General features: G+C 30.8%; 1 protein-coding gene and 1 long non-coding RNA gene across 2 annotated transcripts in view; both read left to right on the forward strand.

Moving 5' to 3' along the window:
• Positions 1-1,662: 1,662 nt before the first annotated feature.
• The window catches only part of LOC143232863 (ubiquitin carboxyl-terminal hydrolase 31-like), a 91,076-nt gene continuing 64,790 nt past the window's right edge, over positions 1,663-27,948 (forward strand). The window contains exon 1 of the mRNA XM_076468845.1: positions 1,663-2,726. Coding sequence (XP_076324960.1) covers positions 1,812-2,726 — 915 coding nt within the window. The 5' untranslated portion in view covers positions 1,663-1,811. The remainder of the gene's footprint in view (positions 2,727-27,948) is intronic.
• Positions 17,343-27,910, forward strand: LOC143232864 (uncharacterized). The gene is made up of 2 exons (XR_013017836.1): positions 17,343-17,950; positions 26,723-27,910. It is a non-coding gene; the product is annotated as an uncharacterized LOC143232864 (long non-coding RNA).

Below are 27,948 nucleotides of genomic sequence, written 5' to 3' on the forward strand. Positions count from 1 at the left end.
TGGGTTTTAGCTATTTTGTTGGACACGTGTGCGTGTTTTTTTCTTATAGCAAAGCCACATCGCGCTATCTGCTGTTTTTACCGAGGGGAATCGAACCTCTAATTTTAGCGTTGTAAATACGAAGAATTACTACTGTCCCAGCGAGTGACATTTTCTTGGACAATAAAAGAGATCGAGTTTATTGTTATTTTATTGGCGATATGTCTAAGGCTTAATCCCAAATATCTAATTATAATAATGTTGATCTAAACATTTTTTTTTCAACTTTAGGCAACCGTTGCAATTCAATAAACACAGTTTTGATACGTCTATCTTCTCACGTGGTCGGCAGGTCAGCAATCAGTTAGAGTTAACTTAAATCATCAATCAACATCAAAGATAGAAATTCCTCACACTGTTTTTTTTTTTCATACAGATGTCAAACCTTACGGTCATGTTAGCAACAGTTCAAAAATGAACATATGAATTCAACTGTAATCTGAATCTAAGAACAATAACTACAATGAAGTTCAAAAAATAAATAAAAAAATAAAATCTAAATAATAGAAGGTGTAGTACTACAACTATACGTAAGAACACATTGGGTATTTGGAAAGATTTTCATCTTGGTTTCCTTCTAAAGCTCTTTTTTAACTGCAGTTAATTTCTGACTCAAGACATTCAACTTTTTAAGATCAAATTTTGACTATTGACGTCTAGTTTCCGTTGACATGTTTAACTTTCAAAATTTTAATTTCCAAGCCATCAAAATTAAATATGAGGTGTGATAACATTTTTTCCAAAACATCAAGTTACTGGAGTGCAGAAATTCCACGTTTTATATTTTTATTTACAAAAAAACAAAACTCAACAATTAGACAAAACTAGAAAGGTACTGTATACAAGTATAAAAGTCTCTAAAATAGCTTAATCTCTGTCAAGAACGAATTACGTTTGTTACATAAATATAATTCAGGATTGTATATTATATAAAAAGTAACACAGCGATATGTTTACGGACTTACACACTAACAACCAAGTCTCAATACTCTTGGTAGAAAAAGCACAGATAACCGAGTTGCAAACTTTGTTAACCACAAGATGACCTAGGAAGATCGAGACGTTGTTCTGTACTTTATTTTAATTGAAGTTTTATTACCTATAACAGTTATCTTGAAAATACATTTTTACTTCAAGTAGGTTTCTCATTATAATGAAAATAAAACTCATATTAATGAACAAAGCTGTAAAAGTGAAAAAGTAAGGAGTTAAACCTAATCGTATATAATATATATATATCAACTCATCAATTGTATGTTGAGAAGAAATCAAACCTGTCATATGAACTTAGTTTTAAGGCCCGGCATGGCCAGATTGGTTAAGGCGTTAGAATCCCCATCGCATAAAACATACTTGCCCTTTCAGCCATGGTGACGTTATAATGGGACGCTCAATCCCACTATTTGTTGGTAAAAGAGTAGTCCAAGAGTTGGCGGTGGGTGGTGATGACCAGCCGCCTTCCTCTAGTCTTACACTGTTAAATTAGGGACGGCTAGCGCAGATAGACCTCATGTAGCTTTGCGCGAAATTCCAAAACAAACAAACAAACTTACTTTTAAGTTAACAGATTAGGAAACGGTTCCGAAAAATATTATTGAGCGCCCTCTGTAAAGTTTTTAATTCGGAAGTCACGTTAAGTAGCGTAGATAGTAACGTGTTGGTGATAGTGTCGAATAGAGTAACGTTGTGTGTTGAACTTGTTTTGTTTTAGAACTTGTTTTCACCTACATTAATGTTATTTTAACCAATATTTTCTTATTTAATTAAAAGTAATGGCTGAAATGAAAACATCGAAGTCAGTATCGGAAGGAAACTTAGCTGACGTTGAAGAAGAAAATGCAGGGATAGACACCAATGATTTATCAGCTGATAATATTACAAAGGTACGTACGTTACCTTCCGGTTTCTTTACCTTGCCGAGACTGGTAAGCAGTCGAAAAAGAATGAAGAAAAAGAAAGTTAAAGATGAAATATCGCAGTCCTTTATTGAAACAGAACCTGGATATGTAGCAGTGACAAGAAATAAGAAGGAAGAAGCTAAAAAAGTACTAGGTAAACAATCACATGGATTTTTCAAAAGACTGTTCCGACGTCACTTATCACAATTGGCAATTCCTTCAAATGTTTCAATGACTTCAGCCTCTACTACTAGTAATAGTACTCACGCACATAGTCTAGAAACAGAAACCAGTGAGAACAAGAAACTAAAACATTTGTCTGCATCAAACACTGATGTTAGGTCTCAACATTTGCTGTGTGATCAGGTAACTTTGACTGCATCTGAACCTGTGAAAGACAAAATTCCAGCTGTCTGTGGAATTCGTAATCATGGAAATACATGTTTCATGAATGCAATAATTCAGTGTTTAAGCAGCACGGATATGTTTGCAGAATATTTTGTAATGAACCAGTACAGAGTAGATTTGTTACGGAGAAATAAAATCCATGCCAAGAAATATGGGACCAAAGGTGAAGTTACTGAACAACTTGCTGTGCTACTTAAGTCCATTTGGACTTGTCAGTACCTTCCAGAAATATCCTATAAGTTTAAAACTTGTGTTGCAAAGTATGGAGTTCAGTATGAAGGTAGTGATCAACATGATGCACAGGAGTTTCTTCTGTGGCTGTTGGACAAGGTTCATGAAGACCTTAATACTGCTACCAAAAAGAAATATAAGAAGCCTAAAGTAAGTACTAGTACTGTTATTCTTTGATCAGTTAAGATAAAAATTAATGTTATATAACAGAAAAGTATAAAAGCTCTGTTGTATTATTATTTTTCTTAATTTTTGTTGAAAATATAATAGAAATAAAATACTGTGCTGAAATCTTAGGTGAAAAAAGGAAAACGTATAGATGAGATTATGGCCAAAAGTATTAACAGTGAGACTAAGAGTACACAACTGATGAAACAATGCATTTTAGTTATAATTAGAAACATAAGAACGGTGTATGTAGTTAGTCTTTCTAATTGCTAGGTTTCTTTTTAGTTTCACTCTTAAGTATATAGCACACTCTGATTGAAAATTAGTATTAATTCCTTAAGTGAAATTATCTTAAAGTATGTGCTATTGATTTTGTGCTTAAGAAAAGCTAGATTTAAGATGTGTCATAAGTACCTGAGTATGCAGTTAATACTGAAATGTTAAAGTAAGAACTCTTACATGAGAAATTGCACAAATTTCTTATGCAGGTTCACATGATATGTCGTGGTATATTTTTTTGGACATGATATGATGTATTACAAATGATGTTTTCTAATTTGATTATTGATCAGTGAATTTTGTGTTTTTAGTGTATTTTGCTGTAAAGATAAAAGCTATCATTAAATTATTTTAACATTCATTAAATATAATAAAATTGAGTAAATACTAATATAGTATGTAAAAATATCCAAAATTACCCATAAGTTACCCTTATAGTAGTGTATGATATGTTTCTTATCTAGGACACCTGTTAATACTCTTTTTTTTTTTTTTTAAGTGAATGTATTTTTGAAATAGAATAATGAACCAATGAGTGTGAAAAAAGAAACCAATATCACAAGAGTATTTAGGAAGAAAAATGTTGACACCATCTATTTTCCACAAATATCGTGATTATAAAATTAAAATATAGACATTGATGATAATAGTAATAAAATGTACTTTTACAAACTAAAATTGTTAGATATTGCCTGTGAAATTAAGATATGTCCAATTTAAAAGTAATGTAAAAAATAAAAGAATGAAAGAGGAAGATAAAATATTTAATATCTGTAGACAGGATTTTTTTTTTTTTTTTTACAGTTGTTACTATTATTCAGGAAATAATTATAAAGCACTTCATGATTATATACCATGTACATGTAATTTGCTACAGTTCTTGTAAGAACTGCAAATATGTACACTCGCCTTATTAATCGCAGTAATGAAATATAACAAAATACTGTCATCCTCTAAATTTGATCATTATCTTCTTTAAACAAAAGTTGCATAAAGGTTTTAAAAATCTGATACTGTGAACTAAGGTTGCCCATACACTGGAGCTTAGAGCAATTCTTGTTGCCTGTAGCTCAATTGGCAAGAGAAAGTTTTGTAATTTGTACTCCAGAGCAGAATTATGGCTAGAAGTTGTGAAGCCAAACTAACCAGAGTGCAATGGAATCAGAGCTGAGGTTCCAGAGCTATTACATCAACCTTCTCTTTAAACTCTACCTTATATTTTTTGCAATTTGAATTAACAGAATAATTAATTATAAGAGTATAAATGTTAATCATTAAACTTCCCAAATGTGTTATTAAAATTAATGTACTTTTGTGACTGATATAATGTGCAAGGACAATAGACAATATAAGTAAAAAATGTTTCATCTGTTGAAAAAAGCTATTTATGTATATTAATTGGTTAATGAAAACAAAAATACTATACAGTTATTCTTAAAACCACAATTATAATATATTGAACCTTACCGCTTGGGAAAAATCTGTTTTGGATAAATAAGTTGTATTGCTTTAATTAATACCTTAGGAATTCATTCTTAAACAGTTTTAATTATGTTGTCTTTTCTGGCAACTATCACAAGACTAATTGGTAACACAAATAAATCTAATATTTTAGATATGCTATAGATTTGTTGTGAAGAGAAATCAATATTTAAAGAGTAGTATAAAATCTGTTATGTGAGATTTACTTTTTATACTTAATTGATAGGTTTTTTGTGGCAATGGGCATACATGAAGAGAGTAAAAATATGTTTTTAAGCCAATGGCAGATGTTAACTGTTGTTGCTGAGTGAAAACACTTAACTGTTGATGAAATCAACTTAAAATACTTTCCTTGAAAAACAATAACATATGAAAAAAAACAATCATACAAAATTAAAAAATACAATTTAAAAAACCACCTGTCTCAGTATTATTAATGACAAATTTAATTGACACGAGTTACCTAAATGTAGTAAATGTAGTTGTGGAAATAGAAATTATTTCAATAGTTACTTGATCATTAAACATCAGCAGTTATTAATGGAGAAATAAATATAATGCATAAACAAAGGAAAATATCAGGAAATTAAAGTAATAAACAGTAAAACAATGTCATAAAAGAAGTTCAGTGAGTTTAGTAAAAAGAAAATTTAAATGGTAAATTAAGCTTATGTTTAACACAGTCAAGAAAATATAAAATTCCTAACAACTTTAATATCAAGTTTCAATTAAAAGGGAGATGTTTGAATAGCATACATTTGTAATAATTATTTCATAGGAAATAAATGACTATTAATAATTAAAGATAACACTTCATTATCTTAAACAGTGACAAAATACGTTTTTTTATTTTTATAATGAATATTAATTTTTTTTTGTTTGCTTATAATTTGTTGACAAGACATTCTGTACTTTCACGCATTTCCAGTTAGCAGTGGTGGTGTTCAAACATTAGATTGTAATGTAATTGTTAAAACAGGTGAAGTGTAGGCCATTTGGTCCTTATTTTCATTTTTAATAATGGTGTCATTAGGAAATGCACTTCTTTTCATCCATTTTAATGGATTACTTTTATCTTTTGATCTATTTAAATAGCTATTTTGTGAAGTTGTTGATAATTGCTGAAAATTTGACACTGTAAGTAACTTAAATTTAAATCAGTTACTTTATCTTGAAATAAAAATTGAGTAATGTTAACTCTTAGCTTCAAAGTATTTCTTTTTGTAGTATATATAAATTTTCTCCTTGATAATAAGAACATTTAGTTCAAAAAGGGGTTTTGGATAATGTTTACAGTTATTAAAAACGTGTATCATTATTGTACCTTGTATTTAGGACAGTTTTCCTCTAGAAAGATTCTGAATGAAAGGTCTATTATAAAAACTTCATTTTTAATGTATTAGTGTGAAAATAATTGATAAATAGGTGGAAATCTAACTTTATTATACAAAACAGATTATTGGGATGTTTTCTTAATAGAAGAATGTTTCAAAATTTTTATTTAGAACCTTTGTTATTCTTTATTTTCAGTAATTCTTTGAATATAAACTGAAACAGTTGCCCAAATTTGATGTTACTGTATCTAAAACTGGAAATTGGGTAACAACAGTGTGATCTAGTATTTAAAAGTGTAAAATCATTCATTTTAGTGGGGTGTGGAAAAATTGAAAAAGAAGGTACTTCTTTTATAAGAAGAGTGTTAGTTATTGTGGAGAAAGAATTTTAGTGTGATTGTTCACAATTTTCTGGAATTCAAAATATGCAATATTAGCTAGGATGTTATAAAATAAGCAGTAACACCATTAAGTTGGTTTTTAAGGCTAGTTTAATATATACAGGATATGCTGAGTTAACTTTATAGCTGTATTGGATAGCTCCAGAAGATTCATTCAAGATGTATATTATGCAGTAATACTAAACTCCTTAGGAACTGAGATGATGTAAAATGAAATAACAAGACTGGACACAAACTGTAATACAGAACTAACAATATCTATTAAACATAGTATGTGTACTTGCTGTTACACTCAATGGAAGATTGTCTTTTCTGGATTATTGACCAACTTTTGGCAACCATGTTCTAGAGAATATTACTCAAATGTTTGTAATTAAACACAGAGTTACACAATAGGTTATCTGTGTTCTACCCACAACAGGTGTCAAAAACAAGTTTCAAGTGTTGTAAGTCTGCAAAAATACCACTGTGCCACTGGGGGCATTATTCAACTGATTTCCCAGACTAGATTGAATGTAAAAGAATTCTTGCATTTATCCAGTGTGGCATGTTCTACCCACATGACTCATTTTTCTCATGATAATATAGTTGGAAGTCATAATCTCTTTATCTTCTGAAAAAGCATTCGAGGACACTGCTGTCAACATCCTTACACACTGTGGCATATTGAACAATATCCTCCCTTGGGTAGTAGTAGGTATTATCCATATTGAAGAACAACAAAGACACAAAGTTAGTTTATAATGAAATCAGTTTAACAGTTTTCTTGGCCATATAAGAAATCTGTACACATACATAACAAAGAATAAATTGGGAACAAATACCATGATACTATGAATTAATATTAAGACAGAAAATCATGTTACATTCAAATATGACAATAATTTCTGACTACTGTGAGATTGGAGGTTGGGATTTATATGTTAGGGGTATAAAATATAAGTTTAGAAATCTCTGACTAGATTTATTGTTAACTAATTAATCACTTTTCTGTTATTGGAATACTTTTGACAGGGTGTACTATTAGATCACAAAAGCAAAAGGAGCTCAAGTTGTTCTCTGTAGCCACTTTCATTATCTGATGTCACTTAAAGAATGCTCCCTTTATCCGTGGCTGCACAAGTTATGTCTTCCCCATGAAAAAAAATTTGGACTCTCTAGTATAGCATGTTTTATTTTGATTTAACAACTTGATGTATAGGCAAATTAATGCATGTAAAAGGTAAGCTTTTTGATGAATATTAATTGCAGAATAAAAGATAAAACTTCAGGGCCTGAAAGACTACTTTCAGTTTCACTTCTGCCAAGATTTATCTTGATTATTATTTTGATCAGTTTGTAAGGTGCAACATTATCTGTGGAAATTGCTGTCTTAACTTTCAATTTTCACTCATTTACTTTGTTAAGTCCTTGAATATCAGCTTGATCATTGGTGATAAAACATTCTTAAACACCATGTTTATTATAAAAAGAATAACTCAAAACTACTACCTTTATTCTAATTGATAGTTAAACCAAAGATGTATTTTGTGTTAAAATGTGTTTGTTGATCATTGCTAGTATCTAAATGTGATGTTTATTATAATTTATAAACTAGAAACTTTTGCTGTTATATTTACACTTTTTGCATTTGTTTGTGTGCAAGTAAGATATAAAATTCAAGTACATTACAGTGTGTGTAAGACGTTTTGTGTACATTTATCCAAAGATGAAAATAAATAAGTAGGACAGGAGAAACAAGCACTGTTACTTCTTGGTGAACTGTTCAAAATTGGACATTTCATATAAGATTTCCAGAGTAGGTTTGTTTATTACAGAAAATGACTCTCTCTCTCTCAATCTATAGATATATTATCTAAACAAGTTTTAACAAGTACAACAGAGCTGTTGCACATATTACAAAAGATCACTAGAAAACAGGCTGTAAAATGGGTTATTAGATGTACCCTGGCTTTTGGAGACATCTTGGAATTAGGACTCATCGTAGAGATACACAATTTATCAGCCTTAAATTCTATTCACAATCCTCACATGTAAAGAAAAATAATAAAACAGGAAAAATAGAAATAGATAAGAAAGCAAGATGTGAGTGCTCAATCCAACAACGTCTTATATCTATATTAACCTTCACTGCCTGTAGACAGTTGTGGGAAGATGACTGCTCTTAAAAGAAATATAAAGTGAAAGAAAAAAGAAAAGAAAAGAAAAAGTCCCTACCATTAGGGAAAAGTAAGGAAACCTTACATCCTGACGTTGGCAATCCAACCTCTATTACAGTAGTAAAATCTGAAATTAATAAGTTAGTATTGGTAGCATATAGGAACTCAATAAATGTATGTGAACTTGTATTACTATTATTAGCCTAAACTAAAGAGAATGAAATCAAAATCGTGTTTTGCAGTAATGAGTAAAAACATAAATTAATTCCTTAATTTCTCAAAAGGTGGACGTTGAGTTAGTACAGGTAGAGCGTCACACAAACGGTTTCGTTATCTGTATACGTTTTGCCGAGTAACTTTATTCAACCGTCGTAGACGACCCACTTTAAACTTATATAAACGTTTACGTTGGTTCTTTGTTTGCGGCTAAAGTACATCTACACGTACAATTTCACAAGTTTCCGCGGTACGTACATTCATACAGTTCATTTACGAACATTCACACCTAGATGGATGAGAATCGTTATGTAAAAGCTAGTTTTATTTTGTCAATTATTACAAACATATTTTTTTATCTCTCTTTGAGTTTGACAAATAATGAATTTGCGCTTGCATATTTACTGACCAATATATAAAGTTATTTTCCACGGTAATTAGGTGTTACTCACAAGGAAAAGTAAACCATTGCCAATGATAATTTAGTAATCATTTCCGTACTCAGAGTTATAAAGCTAGATGGAATAGTTTTGTCGTGTGAAAATATTTTGTCAGTTATGTTGCAGATTCAATGGATTTATGTTAGAGTTAAATGACAATAGTTTTACATTCTTAATGAATAACTAATAACGCAAGTTATTATTGCACTGTACCTGTTACACAATAATGGCAAAAACAATGTTTCATACGACCTAACTAGTATGTTAGTTCTAGTATTTTGACACTTGTTCGTTGTAAATTAAGCCTGCATATTTAATTATTTCGCCAGTGGAAGCGACAGAGAAATCTAGTGGAACAAGCTAAATATACTTTTTAGTAATTATATGCTTTCTATACATATATATATATACATATATAAACTCTCTCTCTTACGAAATTTTCATCCAAGTTTATGAGTGGTATTCAGTAACAATGGTTTTGTAATGTTTTTTTCTTTACGCTTTATTTTCAATTTCATGCTGACCAATTAGAAAATGTAATGTTCTAAGGTGACGATATTTTTCTCATGCATTAACTTATACGTCTACTCCAAAATGTCAAAAAAAAAATTAATAAGCAGAATTTTCTCTTGAATTTTTCTGCTTTAGTTTTATTTTTGAACTTGTTTAGCCATAAATCCAATTGGTTTTTCATTATAAAGACTGCTTTTGATATCTGTTTTGATTGATATATTGTACAATGATTTTTACGTATCTCCAAAGGATTTTGTTTGTGTTGATGAAACAAAAGATTGTTTACGTATCTGTGAAGAATGTTATTTGTTTTTCAGAAATACAAGACTTTTTATGTGGTTATGAAGGATATTGTTTGTGTTTATGAAACATTTTTACGTTCTTGTGAATAATCGTGTTGCTGTTTATGAAACGAAATTTTACGTACTTACGGAGAATCTTGTTTGTGTTTATAAAACAATAGCTTTTAACGTACCTAAGAAAGATTTTTTGTCTTTATGAAATATTTTTTACGTACATACGAAAGATTTTGTATTTATGCAACAATAGCTTATTACGTGATTATGAAAGATCTAGTTTGTGTTTATGAAACGATAATTTTTTTACGTATCTAGGAAGGATTTTGTTTGTGTTTATAAAGCAATAGCTTTATGTATGTATTTATCGAGGATCTTGCTTGTGTTTGTGAAACAAGATATTTTTCTTCCTTACTTATGAAGGATCTTATTTTCCTTTATTACTCCTTTTACGCGAATTTCACCAACTATTAGAGTTGTGGAGGAGATTACCTTTGCTTATATTTTAACAAAATGATTAAACAAAAAAATCAGCTGTTTGTTTTAAATTTTGCGCACAGCTACACTAGGACTATGCGCTAGCCATCCCTTATTTAGCAGTGTAAGACTAGAGGGAAGGCAGTTAGCATCATCTCCCACTGTCAACTCTTGGGCTATTCTTTTACCAATGAATAGTGGATTGATCACCACATTATATCTCTCCCACTGGTGAAAGGGCGAGCATATTTGGTGGGACGGGGATTCGAATGCGCCACCGACCCTTAGATGGTGAGTCGGGCACCCTAATCACCTGGCGATGCTGGGCCAACTAGTAGCAGGAACAAATGTGAAGAGAAGGGTACCTATAGAAGCGCGTTTCGTTGGATGGATTTTCCTACATATTTATTAACAATGTATTGTAATTACAAGATAAACTAAGTATTAGAGAAGGTAATAATGAGCATTTCCCAGCATTCAACAGTCCAGGAATGGTTATCCATTCAAGTGTGCTTCGTGCAACAGGAGCCAGGCACCGATGTTTTAAATTATAAAACGTGTACTAGCTAACAAGAGTTCAATGTTTGGTAGTTAAGAATATTCTTTTTCATCAACTATGATTGTCGGTCAGGCCTGGATTAAGATTTAATTCTGAGAGTTTTACAACCATTATTACTTTTTTTTTTTTTTTACGTAGCTGACCAACGGATCTTGTGTATAATCGGGGCTGCAGGTGACCTATGCATAAACTCTGTACTAGCTTAGTAAAGTGAAAAAGTTTAAGTCTGGAAAAGTGATTGAATTCCTAGTTGAACCTTACTGCTACCATAATTTCAGAACTATTCGAATACCTATTGCATTCAAAATTTAAATACGTCTAATTATGTTTTGAGAAGTGTTGGACGAATGCAGTTAATTGGGCTTTAACTTATGACAACCAGCATCGAGTGAAGTACACCAGATACACGATAAGAGGGTTAATTACTTCAATAGTTGTAAAAACAACAGTTGATTTGAAAACCTTTGGAAGATGTATAATACTTAGAATGGGGGCATTTTGTGATTTTTTTTTATTGCTGTATGGGCTTTTTCAAGCGATCTGAATGACACCTTGTATTTCCGGTCACGAAAATTATTCAACACGTAATAACAGTATTTGTACCGCCAGTAAAAACACCTTTATGTACTAACCATTTTCAAAGTTGTTTACAACTTTTTCCAGTAAAGGCTTGGGCTGTTGCGTTATTAATATCGAATACAAATGTCAAAACGTAGTACATAGGAGAAAATAGATCTCTTTTGCTTTATGGATTTTATTTCCACAATGATCGCTTTGAACAATCATCTTTTGTGTTTATCTCCGTGTTATAATTTAACCTAGATTTTTCAGATATACCTTTGTATTTGGGATATTTTAGTTCACCTAGTATGCATTAGGTCAGAAGGAAGCAATTAGTTTCTTTTGAATTTCGCTACTCGAGGGCTATCTGGGCTACCCGTCTCTAATTTAGCAGTGTAAGACAAGAGCGAGGGCAGCTAGTCATCACTACCCACCGCTAACTCTTGGGCTACGCTTTTACCAACAAATAGTGAAATTGACCGTCACATTATAACCCCCCCCATGGCTCAAAGGGCGAGCATGATTGGTGTGGGATTCGAACCCGCGACCCTCAGATTACGAGTCGAGTGCCTTAACCACGTGGCCATGCCGGGCCCAGAAGGAAGCGAAATGAAAGTAAAAACAGCCATCGTTTTCGGCTGTTTTGTTAGAATACTTATTAAAAAAAAGTTGCACATTATATTATATGAACGTAACTGTGTTCAAAATTTTTATTATGGTGGGTGTACTTTAAATAAGATTGAGGGGTTTAACATTTGTGTATATATTGTGATTTGTATCTGTCAGTTTCTCTAATCGTGATAACGTTTTTCACTTAAAAGTAAAACTAACTTACGATGATTATGGTAATATTTAAAACCCGACTGCTTCATAAACACAACAACAACACAGTTTTCTAGAACGGTACACTGGATTTAACTTGCCCAGAGGCCCGGCATGGCCAAGTAGGTTATTTTTAGCGTTATAAATCTGCAGACTTAGCGCTGTCCCAGTGGAGGACTTTATCAAATACTTTATTATATAATGTTAGAAATTTGAAAAGGAAATAAAACATACATAGAAACTCTTAAGAATTTACTAATACTATTTTCTTTCTCGAATTGCTCACAATACCTTGGAACCGGCATGGCCAGGATTCTCTGCTAGTGCTACAGCAATTTTTCTTTGTTCGGAGGTCAAAGTTATTCTACGAGTGTTACGTAAAGTACCAATGAGAACAGGTGACATAGAACTAACTTCCTTTAGTAATTAGAACAGATGACATAGAACTATTAAGAGTCCCTGTAGTAATGAGAACAGATGACATAGAATTACTAAGAGTCCCTGTGTTCGCAGGTCACAAGTTATTCTACGAGTGTTACGTAAAGTACCAAAGAAATGTTTCTTTAAAGTTTTTAATAATTTTGTGCTTTTTTGGTCTACCGTATAAATTTAGTTGAAATAATAGGCCCGGCATGACCAAGCGTGTTAATGCGTTCGACTCGTAATCTGAGGGTCACGGGTTCGAATCCCCGTCGAACCAAACATGCTCGCCCTTTCAGCCGTGGGGCGTTATAATGTTACGGTTAATCCCACTATTCGTTGGTAAAAGAGAAGCCCACTGCTAAATTAGGGATGGCTAGCGCAGATAGCCCTCGTGTAGCTTTGCACGAAATAAAAACAATTTGCCCGGGAATTCTTCACAAAGAAATCGTTATTTACAAACATAAAAAAGTAATGGACGCTCAGCTACACGTGCTAAACGCTTTATGTCGATGTCGATTATATACTTATGGTGTAGGAATTACTTTTAATTCATATTCTTCGTAACTTTATACGTGGAATATTTCATGTCCCCTGATGAGGCTTCGTAAGTTTACGGATTTGCAACGCTAAACATCTGGAGTTCGATTCTCTGTGGTGGATACAGCAGATAGCCCAATCTGGCTTTGTTCAAAAAAGAAAAATAAACATGAAAACTTGTTTGAATCTGGTTTCATGGTATGTTGAATTGTGTTAGAGAAGCAGAGAAAGGAAGGAACATTTTGCCAATGTTGACGTAGAAAGACCTGAGAAAAACACGTAGAAAATGCTTGTACACGATGTTATTATTTATCAGTTATTATTAATTTATCATTAAATTTGATCTTTTCAGCAGTTTACTGATTCTCTGAACTATACCATTGAAACTGGAAGTTTTATACTCTTCTAATCTGAGAGATATACCATTAGGAATAACTTGTCAAGGTCAACTCACCAAAAATATAAATTTTATTTTTAATCAAGTTCGCTTCCCAGTACTTTTCTTGGATAATATTTTATCAAATATTACTTTCAGTATGGAACCAATGTAATATACTGTTATGGTCAGTTCCCTGTACTATACTAACAAAATACATTGTCGTGTTTAAAAGCTGAATTTCTTATCGCTTTGAAACTGTTTTAAGATATGTTATTTCTGGTTCTGTAGGTGATTATTTATAGTGAACAACTCACAAATGTGAATAATCCGGAAGATGACAACCTTTAAAATAAACTTTTGCACCATATCTTGTGGAGTGAAGACACATTTGAAATTAAATAAATATACTTATTGTGAAACATAGCATAAACGTTTATCCATATAATTACGGTTTTCCACGATATGGTACTAAGAACATATATAATCTTTTAACTACCTATTATTGTATAGTGCCTAATAAAGTGATACATATTTTATGATTTGAAAAAAATCGATTAAATGCTTTAAAAAAGACATTTTGTAATTGAAAATTTGACTTCCATTACTTATAAGTCTGTAATGTACTAAAATTTTAAAAAAGTATGTTTTTTTTTTTTACAATGACTGTGCCCCGAAAAAAACATTTTCATTTCACTGGTCGAGCACCTAATAATGTACTCAACCAGTGCTTGAGTAGGGCTTCATTGTGGGTGGGGTCAGTGGGCACGGAAATATTCCTTTTTTATTATGGATCCTCGAAATAAAAACTTAAATAAAATAATGAAAAACAGTCTACAGGTAACGACCACGCCTTGAAGATTTTGGGCAACAATCTTCAACATCTGTAACACCTGTTGTACCTCATTTTCTTATACTACATACTCTTTCAGACAAACCTTTAGGGCAGGTATCTGCCTTTTTTTTATTCCGAAGGGACTAGAAGGACTTGCTGGCTCTCCGAAGTCAGTCAGAAAGCTTCGACCTGGTGACATATTTGTGGAAACATCCACATCTCACCACACTGAACTCTTCTTGCATTCAAAGGCGATTGGGGATATACCTATTGAGGTTGCCCCCTCATGCTACTTTGAATTCATCACGAGGAGTTATTGTTGAGAGGGATTTGAATAACATCTCCGAGTCAGTTTCCGCTGATTTCTACACCCAAGGAGTTTTTGCATTGAGGAGAATCCACTCGCAAAGATGTAATTACGATGCCGACCAATATCCTCGTTCTGACATTTACATCACCACGTCCACCTGCTACCATCAAGGCAGGTTATCTTAATTTCAGGGTACGGCTATACATTCCAAACCCTCTCAGATGTTTCCAGTGACAGCGGTTCGGTCACTCGAAGACGTCATGTCGTGGTTCCCTGACACAGTGCCTGTGAGTGTGAAACGGACCCTCGTTGTATCAACTGCGATGGCTCTTACCTGTCCTACTTTTCTTTTTGCCCTGAATGGTTGGAGGAAAAAGAGGCGCAGCGTTTGAAAACGATTCATAACATTAATTATCCTGAGGTTTGAAAGTTTCTGTCCACCATTTCATCTCAGACGTATGCTGCTGCACTTCATTCTACTACTACAGTGGAAGTGCAGACGGATCTCTTTGTGCCTTCAAAATAATAACTCTCAAATCATATGAAAAGTCTTGACCTCAATGATTAAAAAAGTTGATGAGTCGACGTCGACACCCATCTCTATCCATAACATTCATTGCAGCAAACCCCAAGATCCACTTCCTTTGGTTCAAGGTACATCTTCCTCTCCCGCTCTAAGATGCAAAACAAAGACGACAGAGAAAGGTTTTGTATTACTTTTAGGTGGTTGGCATTTCACTGGTAGAACTGTGTTCCATAGAGAACAGAGACGGTGAAAGTCGTCAGTTGTTAGGAGCTGGATAAGAGTCACTCCCCTACGTAGTAACTTTGTCTTGTATGCATCAGTGAATGTATTTCGTATGTTTTGTAGAATAAATTCAAATTATTGTTGGGGGAAGAATTACTGTGTGTTCTGTCGATAATATTGATGAGACATTTGACTACAAGGCCTTTGGATTTGTGCGAGGCGATGTGGTAGTTGACTCAGCGTGGTTATTAAACATCAGTAATTTCTGTAGTGGTAGCTTGATTGACTCTATTGACAGGTACTATACTCATTTGACCGTTAAAATGCCCTTCCTGTACTATACTAATATAATTTATTATCAAGATCAACACTGACCATGAGATTATGTTCACAAAATACAGTACTAATCCAGGAGAATATGTCACCAAGGTGAACTCCGAGTATTATATCAACATGATATGGTGTAACAATAAACTCTCAGTACCATACCTAGAAAATATGTTTTTATACTCCCAGTACTATATATCCAGACAATATGTTGTCACGGTCATCTCCCAGCACCAAATCTGATTTCAGTGTTGAGAATGTGTTGTCAAGCTTAGCCTCCAGTGCCGTACTAGTGGTCTGTGTAACACTTGAAAATCAAAGTTCAGTATGTTACTAAGATAACATGTTGCTAAGGTGAACTGCCAGTACTCTACCAGGATAGTAGATGTCTTCATGGTCAATTCCCAGCCTATTTCAAAAGAATAAGTTGTCAAAATTAACTTTGAATACTAACTATACCAGGTATCAGGAAAGTTTGATGTTAAGGTCTACTCCTAGTGTTGTATACCAGGAGAGATTTTTTGTTAAGTCAGTTCATTATGTTGTACCGAAATAATATATTTAAACCGGATGTTTTGAATATAACTACAATATGTGAATGTTATGTTACAGTGCATTCATTTATTTTTGAAAACAAATTGAAGATCATATTTAATTCAAATAAGTTCATTTTTAGAAATAGATGTAAACTACTCAACTACATTACCAGAATTATGTTATTTTGAGTTTATTGCAATACGTTTGAACGAAGAAACCGTTTATTTCCATTTAAGGCCACGATTGTAATTCCTGATTACAGATATTATATTGACAGATGAAAAAGTCAAGTTTGTAAACGGTACAGAACAAAAAAGTTGTTATTCGATAGGTATATATTGATTTTTAGTTAAAAGTTGTTATTCGATAGGTACATATTGATTTTTAATTATCAGTGTGTAGTTTTTTACTATTGGAAATATTTTTTGAAAATAAACAATTAAATGTATATTTAAGACTGTGAATTAAGTTCTTGGTTACAATATGTCTTGTTTGTTGTTAAGCATTCAACCGACTTGTAGTGTTATAAGCTTGATTACAGTAATAATATTGATAGATGAGAGTGAGAAACCCGTGAACTCACGTTTGTAAATGACACGAAGTAAAAATGTTGCGTGATTCGATACGATCATATCAATTTTCAGCTGCAATTTGTAAGTGTTCTCTTTTTATTATCAGCTGCTTGAAATATTTTTCAACGTAAACAATCAGTTTTTGTTCTCATGAAAAAAAATACTGAACTTTCTGAAAGCGCTTGAGTTTTGGGTATCATTTGACAACCATAACAACTTGTACGAAATCCTGTGTGCTAGCTTCTTAATCAGACGTCAGAATTCCAATTGAAGCTGTGAGTTAACTTTCTGTTTAGAATAAAATATTATTGGATTGTCTGAATACCTCATGAATTTTATACAAAATTATACTAAAAGCGTTGTGTGATATATGATATTAATATATTAATTTCCAGTTACTTGCAACAATATTTGCTTGTTTATATTATAATAGTAAATTATACCTCATGGCTCAGTATTACTTAAATTTTACAATGCAAAATAAATTAAAATTTAGAAAAAAGTTGTTTATTGCTGCGCTAGCCTTTATCAGATTACATTAAGTCCGTAATAGTTTTCATTGAAAGTGCACGCTTGTGGTCGTTCGTTTATCAATACTGACAGCAATGACTTTTTTGTGTAGAGATTACATCCACATCGTGACTGCGTGATAAGTCATGCTATTGAAATGAAATGTGTAATTACTATATTTATAGTAAAATTAAAAATTTCAGTTAGAATAGACAGATTGATATTATTATCTGAATATATAGTATAAATATTTTTGTTTGGTACAGTAAATTAAGTTCATATGAAATAACATAATTTGTATATACTTGACGAGTGTTCCCATGTCATGATTACACAATGAGTCACATTTGTAACTGATAGAAATAAATCGTGAACACGCAAACACCAACTTGTAACTGAAAAATGATTAATTTTTATTCTGAAAATAACTTGTTCGAGAACTAGAAGTGGGGTCCATTTAACGTGTCATTGTTCAGTCTGACTATAGGGACAGTAAGTATTTAAAACGTTATAGTAACCTCAAACTTTTCTGTTTCGTTGGGAATGATTTAGCATTTAGAGTGCGAGGTTACATATCAAAAGGTCCCAGGTTCTAGCCATGACGTTTTGCTTAATATGCTGCGAACTTTCAGCTATGGCGCGTTAAATTTGTCAGTCAATTTTTCTTGTTGTTTATGATAGCCACATAAGCGTAGCATACTATTGTCCGATTACTTTCCACGAAGTTAGCAGCCCTGAATTAGGGTAGGCTATGACTAACTTCAGTGTCGTTTAGCTCATGTGGCATTTAAGGTTAAAAATATAAATATTTTATTACTAATATTATATACTAATTTTATACTAATATTAAATGTAAGTAACTTTTTTTTCTTGTTGCTACCAGTGAAATAATATCCTGAGATGGCATTTCTTAAATGTTTACAAAATTCGGTAAGAACCCAGTAAAAACATACAGGTGCCAGTGTTTCTTGTTGGCGCGTGAATCTTTCGTGTTGACATGAGTATATGCGTAGATCAATGAGCGGCTATTAATTTTAAAGTTGTGTTTTCGTTTTTGGATAATTATGTTAAAAATAAGACTAAGTCCAGTTCATTTAATCATAAATTATTCTGTCTTTAACGCCTGGTTCAGACTACTTTCACTTGCTTACCATCGTAGGCCTAAGTTTAAAAATAACATTTTCACTTTTAAGTATTATTTCTTTTCTAATGGGCTGATTAACTTAGTACATTGACTACAATTGGTGAATATACCAGATCATAACTTCTCTGTGTTATTATTCATTATTCAAGTAAGTATTTCACTAAACTTTAAATTATTAATGAGCTAGTATTTATAACTTACTTATCTGCATATCTGAGTCGAATTAGTTATATCCTAACCTCATGCACTCTCTGACGAACACCTAAATTAAAACAGTGAAAAACAACTGTTAATAATATATAAGACGACTTAATGAACTGTAATTTAGTTATCTTATGAACAGAGATGATATAATAATGAGTAAAAGCATGAATCTATATACATAAATATACATTTACTCTATTCCTTCAATTTCTAAATAGTATGATGTTAGTCATGTTTCATGTGCTGTATTCATGAAATGTAAATGTTCACTAGTTTGATACACCCATAAATACATTTATTATATGGAATTACCTCAGCAGCGAAGCTATACATATACAAAGAACGATACATATGTAAAAACGGCTGGTATGGGTTGAGAAAATTTTTTATGTAGAGGAGCGAACAACGTTTCGACCTTCTTGTTCACAAAGAAAGAAAGAGGTAACTGACCGATAGCTGACCACATGTTTGAAGGGGGTTGTGTAATTGTGTGTAGGAATGTAGAGGGCGTGCTTAGATGTTTGATTATATTTAGTAATATGGGTATAAAAGTGAGCTATCGGTCAGTTACCTCTTTTTTTCTTTGTGAACCTGACGATGACCGAAGAAGGTCGAAACGTTGTTCGCTCCTCAACATAAAAAATTTTCTCAACTCATACCATCCGTTTACACACATATATATATATTTCTCTACAAGTGGGTTTTCTCGTCATCACGGTTTATACAAAGAACGAATCATATAAATGGAAAGTCTTGACTAACTTTAGTGAATAAATCGTTATTCACAAGTTTGCTAATGTGTTCAGACTCCAGTTTCTAGGGGTTCTTGTTCTTGGTGATAGAGTTAGTGACATTGTAAGTTATTCTTATAATTTGGTCGAATCATTTAAATTCCATTCTCTTTTTCCGTTCTCTTCTTGTAGATAAAATAAATGTTTCGCTTGAAGATATTTGTGGGAATATCCTGTTGTTTCTCTTGTTTTGTGATTGGTTTTCTGGTGTAACTTCTATATAAATAATACGTTTGCATTTGTCTGTCTAAAACTTTTCTCGCAAATATCTTGATCAAACACTACAAATCTTGTATGAGGAGTCTGGATTGCACTGTGGCTTTTAAAGTTCAGAAAAATATCACCTGTTTGTTTTTTAAGTCAACCTTTTACATGTAACAGTTATGGTGCACAAGAGTTCAAAGTCGTTGTCATCTCGTGATGACTGGCTTCGACTTCAACTTTAGTTTTTTATTTGCTAGCTTCAGTTAATTTCATAAATTGTTATGTTGTAAACACTTTTTAGCTACTATTCTCTTTAATTTTCTTTGTTTTTGGAAGCTTCTTTGTTTCATACATTGAATGCTCCTAACTGTTTAATACTTAGTACACTCTTATAAATACCATTACTTTATTGTTTACGTGAAGTTTTATTAAATAAAATTACGTCAACAGGAGTTTGTTTGTCTCCTCACACACACACACACACACAATTCTAAGACCTGGATTTATTGATCTAGCACATAATGTTTGCAAGAAAGAGTAACTTAAACTAAGTGCATGAAAATGATAGAATAAGTAAAACTGAAGGAAAGAACATGAAAGCTACCTTAAATGTTCTGTGTGAAAGTGATAGAATAAGGAAAATTCTAGCAAAGGGCAAGAAAACTGTCTTAACTGTCATTTGACTAGAATAAAATTTTTGTAAATCTGCATGTAATATTTTTTAAAAAATAATAATAATCTGCATATTAATAAATAGAGGAGTAATATGTAATAAAATATACTCTTAATTTTTACTTTTATATAAATTTTCTCAAAACATTATTCTGTATTGAAACATTTGGCTTTAATGTAGATGAATACCCCCACTCCACAACAAAAATTGAAAAATATAAATTTCATACCTGATAACTGATTTTGAACATGGGAAATAAAGATTTCTCAACATCTAAATATTTAATGACTTTATCAGATAATAGATTTTTATCATTATAAATTTTACCGTATTAGCCAAATCCTTCACATATTCTTTCCAAGTTACATTGATATAAACCTGTAAGTGCAAGTATTTTATAACATCCGTGCTATCAATTTGTGAACTTTAGTGAGTTCAATGCATCTGTTACTATGAATATACAGTTGAAAATTCTTTTTATTTATATTCATTCCATTTTATAACTTAAAGGATGTATACTTTGTTACCAATATTAATATATAATTTATTTCCAAAAAATCAATTTATGTTTTGTAAAGCTTTATTGGTATGACATTGCAATATTTTAATATTAGCAGAACGGAAAAATAATGTTGCATCATCATCAAATGTAATAAGTTTTACAATGTGATTTACAGAACTTTTTAAACACCATCCTTTAATGTTATCATTAAAATTATTATTTACTTTTTACCATTTGTATTATTTTCAATAAGTAGGTTTTAAACATTTTTGATGTAATAACTCTTGTCCAAGAACTTGGATATTATGTGTGGCATATAATAAAGAATCTTTAGTGCTTAGCTCTTCTCTGTGTCTGTATTGATTTTTAAAGAAAACCTTTTTGTTTAAAAAATAATTAAACTGCTTTCATGTATTTTTCTAGTGTTTTGAAAACTGATATAAAAATTACTCTATAACTTACATATTGAGACTATTATACAGGATGGATAAAAAAGCCTGTATATAAAAAATAATTAATTGCATATTGTCATATTTATGTATCTCATTTTGCCACATACTAACAAAAAGTTTAATTAAAAATCCAAAATGGCTGTCTGTTAACCTTCCTTTTCATGAAATAGCTTCAAATGCAATACAACATTTTCCTTAGCATTTTAGGGATGATCTTAGGAAAACTTTCAAAAGTTGTTTTGTTTCAAAGCATCAGTTATTTCTTCATGTTCCTTTGCCACAACCATTACTAAAATGTAAAAAACTTAATTGTTAACATGAGCTTTAAATAAGGGGGTTACCCAGAGTTTTTGTTACCCTCTAGCATTTTTTTTGCTTCTGTAGATAAGTTTTTTAAGTACTATAAAAGTTATAAAAATGTATCATTGGTTCTGTGATATATGATTTCTACAATACTCACTTATATTCCACCGTTCCTGGATCTTTTAGTTTTTGTTTATATTTTCAAGTCTCATTATTATGGTTTCTCACTTCATATAGGAAATAAATAAAAAACAGAATGTTTAATTCTGTTTATATTAAAATGTTTCTTATGATTTGTTATAATTATTATTTATATTGTCATTCTTACCTATACTTAGAGAATGATTATTAAATTTATTTGCTAAATTTCTAAAAGTTCAATTTTTGTTTCCTATTGGATTATTTGTTCAGTCAGGTAATATAATTTTTATTTCCTGCATAAACAAGCTTAATAATAACCCATTGTTTCCCCATCTACATTTAAAAATTAATTTTTGTAGTATTCAGTTTTCATATTTTTGACTTATGATTAATTTTATTCTTGTAATTTTTAAAATTAATTTTGTAATGTGGATTAAAGGAATATTTATTTGTTTTTCATGTTCTAGTTATTATTGTTATTTATTCAGTGATCCATGGTTTTTGAAACTTTCAAGATGTTTTATACATGAACCAGACATTTTTTATTTCTATAATTAATGCTTCTCTAAATGCATTATTAATACTTGTAAAATATATATTCCCATTTAATATTGTATAAGTTTTAATTAAACATTTGATATACATTTTTTATGAATATTTTTACCTTCAGTATTTACTTTTAATGCTATTTGGATAATGATACATTATTAGAAGTTTTGTTATTGTTATTTGTGAATTATTTTGTCTTATTTATCCTGTGAATAATTTAAGTAAATATATATTGGTTTGTTTAACTTTCCAGTTGTTTCATTTGTATATGATTCAAACCAACCACAAATGTTAAGTCTGTATACTCTTTAATGTAATTTGCTTTATCTAAAAAAATTAATGTTTGTATCACAAATATAGATTACAATGTAAATTTTATTAAAAACTAATATGTTCTAAAACTGTAATCTGTAACTAGCTGTCAAAGGTATATGAATTCAAAATTTTTCTGTTAATATTTTAAATTTATTGAACTGTTATAGGAATCTTAACATATCATTATTCTCCCAGACCTACCTACTGCCTACATTTGTACAATGACCTGTATCTATCTAATGAATACAAATTTATTTTCATCCATACCACAGTTAGAATTAATGTATCTTACTGTACATTATAAATTATATGCTATTAATTTGTTATGCTTTATCACTAATACTTCTTATATTCATGTGTAATAATTTTATTTTTTCCACATATATAAAACTTCTAATTCTTTTGAGTAAATTGAGGCATTTTTGTTTCAGTTGGATAATTATGTTTACATTCATTTTCCTTTTTATTCTCTTACTTTATTTCAATAATTTTTTACTCTACATGTTTTAGATCTTTCTTCCTTTTTAATAAAATTTTGTTTCTGTTATTTATAGTAAAAACGTGCATAATTTTAAAATATTTTTGGTTTACATAATTATACCTTCTAGAAATTTTTAATCTGTCTTAGTACTCCTCATTATTTGTGTTTTCATTTGCTACTGGCTAGTTTTCTCTTACTATTTTATACTTGAATTTTGTTATGATAGATTTGATTCTTTCACTATTTACAGTTGGTACTCTCTGTACAACTTGTATTTTACCTTCACTGATCATTGTATGAATCTTTTTAGCAATTGTTTTACAAATTTATGTATATTTTCCATTGATTTTTTTATTACTCCATTTATTTTCAGATACTTGTATTTCTCAAATACTGACTAAATTTGCATTAACTTTGAAATCCATTCAAAATTATTTTCCAATTCCATGTTTTTTATTTTAACTCTATTTTATTTCTAGAATTAGTTCATATACACCTTATTTAAAACAAACTTAACAGTCTTATTTGATGTATATTCAGCTGTTCTTACAGTTCATGCATGCCACTCTTTATTCTATCATTACATTTTTTATAACCTCCCTAAGTATCACTAAATTCTTTTGTTAAATATATACTGTTATTTTAATCATGTTTTCCAGTTCCACCATTTTTCAATCTTGTTTGATAGCATATCTCTTTCAGTCCACTTTGCCACTTATTTGGCTTTCTCTTGTTACTATAGTTTAGTTTATATTGGTTGCCCTTTCCATTTGTTTTCTTTACATTTTAACTTATGTATTATTACCATATTAAGATTAAGCAGAGTAAAAAAAAGTGACATATTTGAAAATTTTCATCAAAACATAAAATCCAGTAATTCAGAATCTGTCTCCCAGTGGCTGAAGTTATGTGTGAGGGCTTGTAATGCTAACAGTCTGTTTTTGACATTTGTGGTGAGCACAGCACAAATAATGCTGTACTTTATTTTAATTAAAGTGTTAATATCCATACCATCCATTTTGAGAAAACATACATAATAAATTATGTGGTTTTGCCTCAAAAATGAAGAAAACAAATTCAGGAGTTATTTACCACATATCATATATATATATATTATTTTGTTATAATCAAAAATAAGCCAAAAAAAATAAAAATAAAATAAAAACACTACACTAATTGAAAGAATCCCAGTGTTCAAGCTTTAATGTGGGATATAAAATGTACCTTAGGTTTTGGAGGTGGCTGCAGACAAAGGATCAACTTTGCAGTGAAGATACATTGTTTATCACTCTTAACCTCCATTTGCCAGTCTCACCTAAAGAAATAAAATAAAGTAATAGCAATAGAAATTAAAATAATAAATATAGAAATGGAAATTATGAGAGCAAGATGTGAGTGTCGAAGTTCACTATGTCCCACATCTATATCGCCATTCACTGCTGGAGACAGCTATGGGATGGTGACTGCTCTCCAGCTTTTATACAGCTTTGTATCAATATTATAAAAACAACAAGAACAGCTAAAAATGATCATTTAAGAGCAAAAACACATTTCTTTTGTGTTGACTTGTTTTAGTTTTCTTTTTTTTTTATAACCTAAAATACGTATTTTATTCCTATAAATTATAAATACTGTTTTTGAATTCTAATCATTGTTATAATAAAATGTTTAAGGTTTACAATTTTTATTCATATTTTACATGTACAAAAGGCAACAGGTTTTAGATCTGCTGGGTAATTGTTAGGTGAAAATATTTTTATGTATAATTTTTCATTTCTTTTCATCACTTAAAATTATTATAATTTTGCTATGCATATATTACGTGGGATTGCTAGTTGTAGTCAAATCTAAATAACTCTAAGAATTTTTTACATAATTAGCTACTAAGTGAATGCTTGTTTCTAATACTACATTTGTATGCTTTACAATGAGAATAACTTAAGCTTATCATACCTTCTCTTCTTCATAAATAAATGTAGCTTTCAAGGTATCCAAGAATATGCAAACTCTTTAATTTTCACTTTAAAGAAATCATCAGGATAACAAAACTAGTTACAACAAATATAGTTTTCTATTATTTGTCAAAACTTATCATTTACTACAGAAGACACAAGGTCGTTGTAATCTCCCTTGCAGCCCAGTTATTTAAAAATTTGATTAAAATGTTTGAGTGTGTGTGTGGCATATTACGTATTATAATTTATCTCATGAGAGTCTCTGATTTATGTTACATACATTATGTATTACAATTTTTAATAGCCAGAAACTTTGATTTTAATTTAGAAGTTAATTAAATGTTAATATGTATCAAATTTATGATATTTGGCAACAAGATTGATAAACAATTTCTTTCTTAATACAAGTATATTTCAATATACAGACAACAATACGGTTTATAATAACAGTTATTACAAATATTGGTTTATATACAAGAGTTTTACAAACTTACAAACTATACTGACTCTTCTATCTGGTCTGCAACTAAATATTTTATTTCTGGTCCAGGTCCATGGTGAGTAAGGTAATTCTGAGTTGATATTGTTACACTTTGCCCAAGCTAGCACTGTCTTTTCTTGGCTGACTTCACCTCAGTTACAAGCTGACTTTTTTTGGCAAATATGTTTAATACACTTGTAGAAATAATAACGTCCAAAGTAATTCATTGAAATTAAATGGTTTGAAATGTTCTAAATATGTAAATGTTCCTGGTCAAGTTTTGTAGTTTTCAGATTAATGAGCATTAACTACAATTACAACTTCCAAAGCATTAGTATACTAACTGTAGTTAACCAATAATAATAATTGTTTCTCGGGTAGCTGCTTTTATATGAATCACTCGAGGTTCTTGAACATTCAAAGATGCTTGAAAATGCCAGCACTTTCGTAAAACAAATATTATTGATTATTGCTTTCAATAATCTTCTACAAATTTAAAGAATAGATGGGACTTGCATAATACATATCCAATGATATACTTCACATGCATAAAAACAAACTATACTGAAAGAAACTTGAGTATTAAAATAAATGTTAAACTCAGATGTTGATGAATAATATTCTGCAAAGAGACTACAGTAGCTTCATAATATTCCCTGCTGGTACAGTAAGCAGTAAGTCTACAGATTTATAATGCTAAAACCAGGGGTTCGATTCCCCTTGGTGGACTAAGCAGATTGCCTAGTGTGGTTTTGCTATAAGGAAAACACATGATTCATAATAAATTTTTTAGGGATTTTAATTAAAAATGTAGTTTTTTGTTTATAAAAATGATAATTTCATGATTAAAAGTTATAAAAATATCTTTATGAATTAACTTATTATTTGGGAACTTAATTTATGCTACAATAGATCTACTTGTAATATTAGATTTCTTAAAATGTTCATGTAACTTTTGTTCAGATTTTTACCTGAATTATTAATTACGTTTGATTTATATATTTTTGGAAGTGCATTTAATCTGCTCGTATTATATTAAAAATTCATTAACACATCTTTACGATTTCAGTGTATGAAGAGTTGCAATGGACATGTTTGTTATGCACCCTTTCCAAAAGTGACCAGGTTTCGATGGTATCAAAGTATCTGCCAGTTGATGTGAAAATGTGGTTTGATGCATGTCTTTTTGCTTTGATAATTTATCGACTGTGGTTGTCTCATGACTTGTTGATTTACATGTTTTAATATAATGTACTTAACCATTTTCTGTGTGGTGCATCCTTCTATAATTAATAGTTAAAACTTCAAATTTCATGTAGTATTAATAGATAGATGTCAGCGAGCAATTTTAGCTTTGACAGCCCATACGAAAAAAAAGCGATTAGTGCCTTCCACATTACCGTTTATCAAAGTGTAGAGTAAAACTTTTGCAGGTTACGTGTAAGGCAGGACTCATGACGCTAAAGACCGTATTTCGATACTCTCTGTGAGAAATCACAGCTTCCCAATTGTTTAGCTTTGGATAAGAGCAAAGAAGGTTATACAATGATGGTTACAGACAGGGTAATTATGAATGCCTGAAAATTATGCAGAAGAGTTTATGGAATTTTTTACAGGATGAAATCACCCTTTTAATGACTTAGTAATTAATTCAACTTTTCGCAACCTATTTATTATGCGAAGGAACTTCAGTAATATTTGTTATACTGTCTTCAAAACGTTAACACCTTTCCAGCTTGGTATCACGATATTTAATAACGACAAAATTACGAAATCTTTTTGAAAATTTGTGTGATTTTTTCCCCAAAATCCCATTGGTACAGCGGTAAGTCTACAGACTTACAACGCTAAAATTAAGGGTTATATTCTCCTCGATACACTCGGCAGATAGCCAGATGTGGCTTTGTTGCAAGAAAACACACACGTTCCTAAAAAGAGTTCAGATTTCAAAATTTATTTTCATGTTAATTTTATGAACATTTGTTTTGTAAAATATAATTTAAATGAATAGAAACTGTTAGAAGACATAATTGTCGATTTTATTCCATATTGTAATTAGTACTGAGACGGTGAAAATAATAAGTTTTTGCCTGCGCAAATATGCAAATACAACTTGTCTTTGTAAAAAACAGAGTAAAAAATCTGTAAACTCTGTAGTGATTTATTTTTGTTTATTTGTAGCTCACAAAATTTGAAAAGAATGACGATTGTGTTACATTTTGTAAGTTTCTGAACCTAATAAAATTGTAAAGGTACAGTTTGAAAGGTAGGACTATTTTTCTTTCTCGCAATCTG

The sequence above is a fragment of the Tachypleus tridentatus genome, chromosome 11, assembly GCF_004210375.1.
Source record: "Tachypleus tridentatus isolate NWPU-2018 chromosome 11, ASM421037v1, whole genome shotgun sequence".
NCBI lineage: Eukaryota > Metazoa > Arthropoda > Merostomata > Xiphosura > Limulidae > Tachypleus > Tachypleus tridentatus.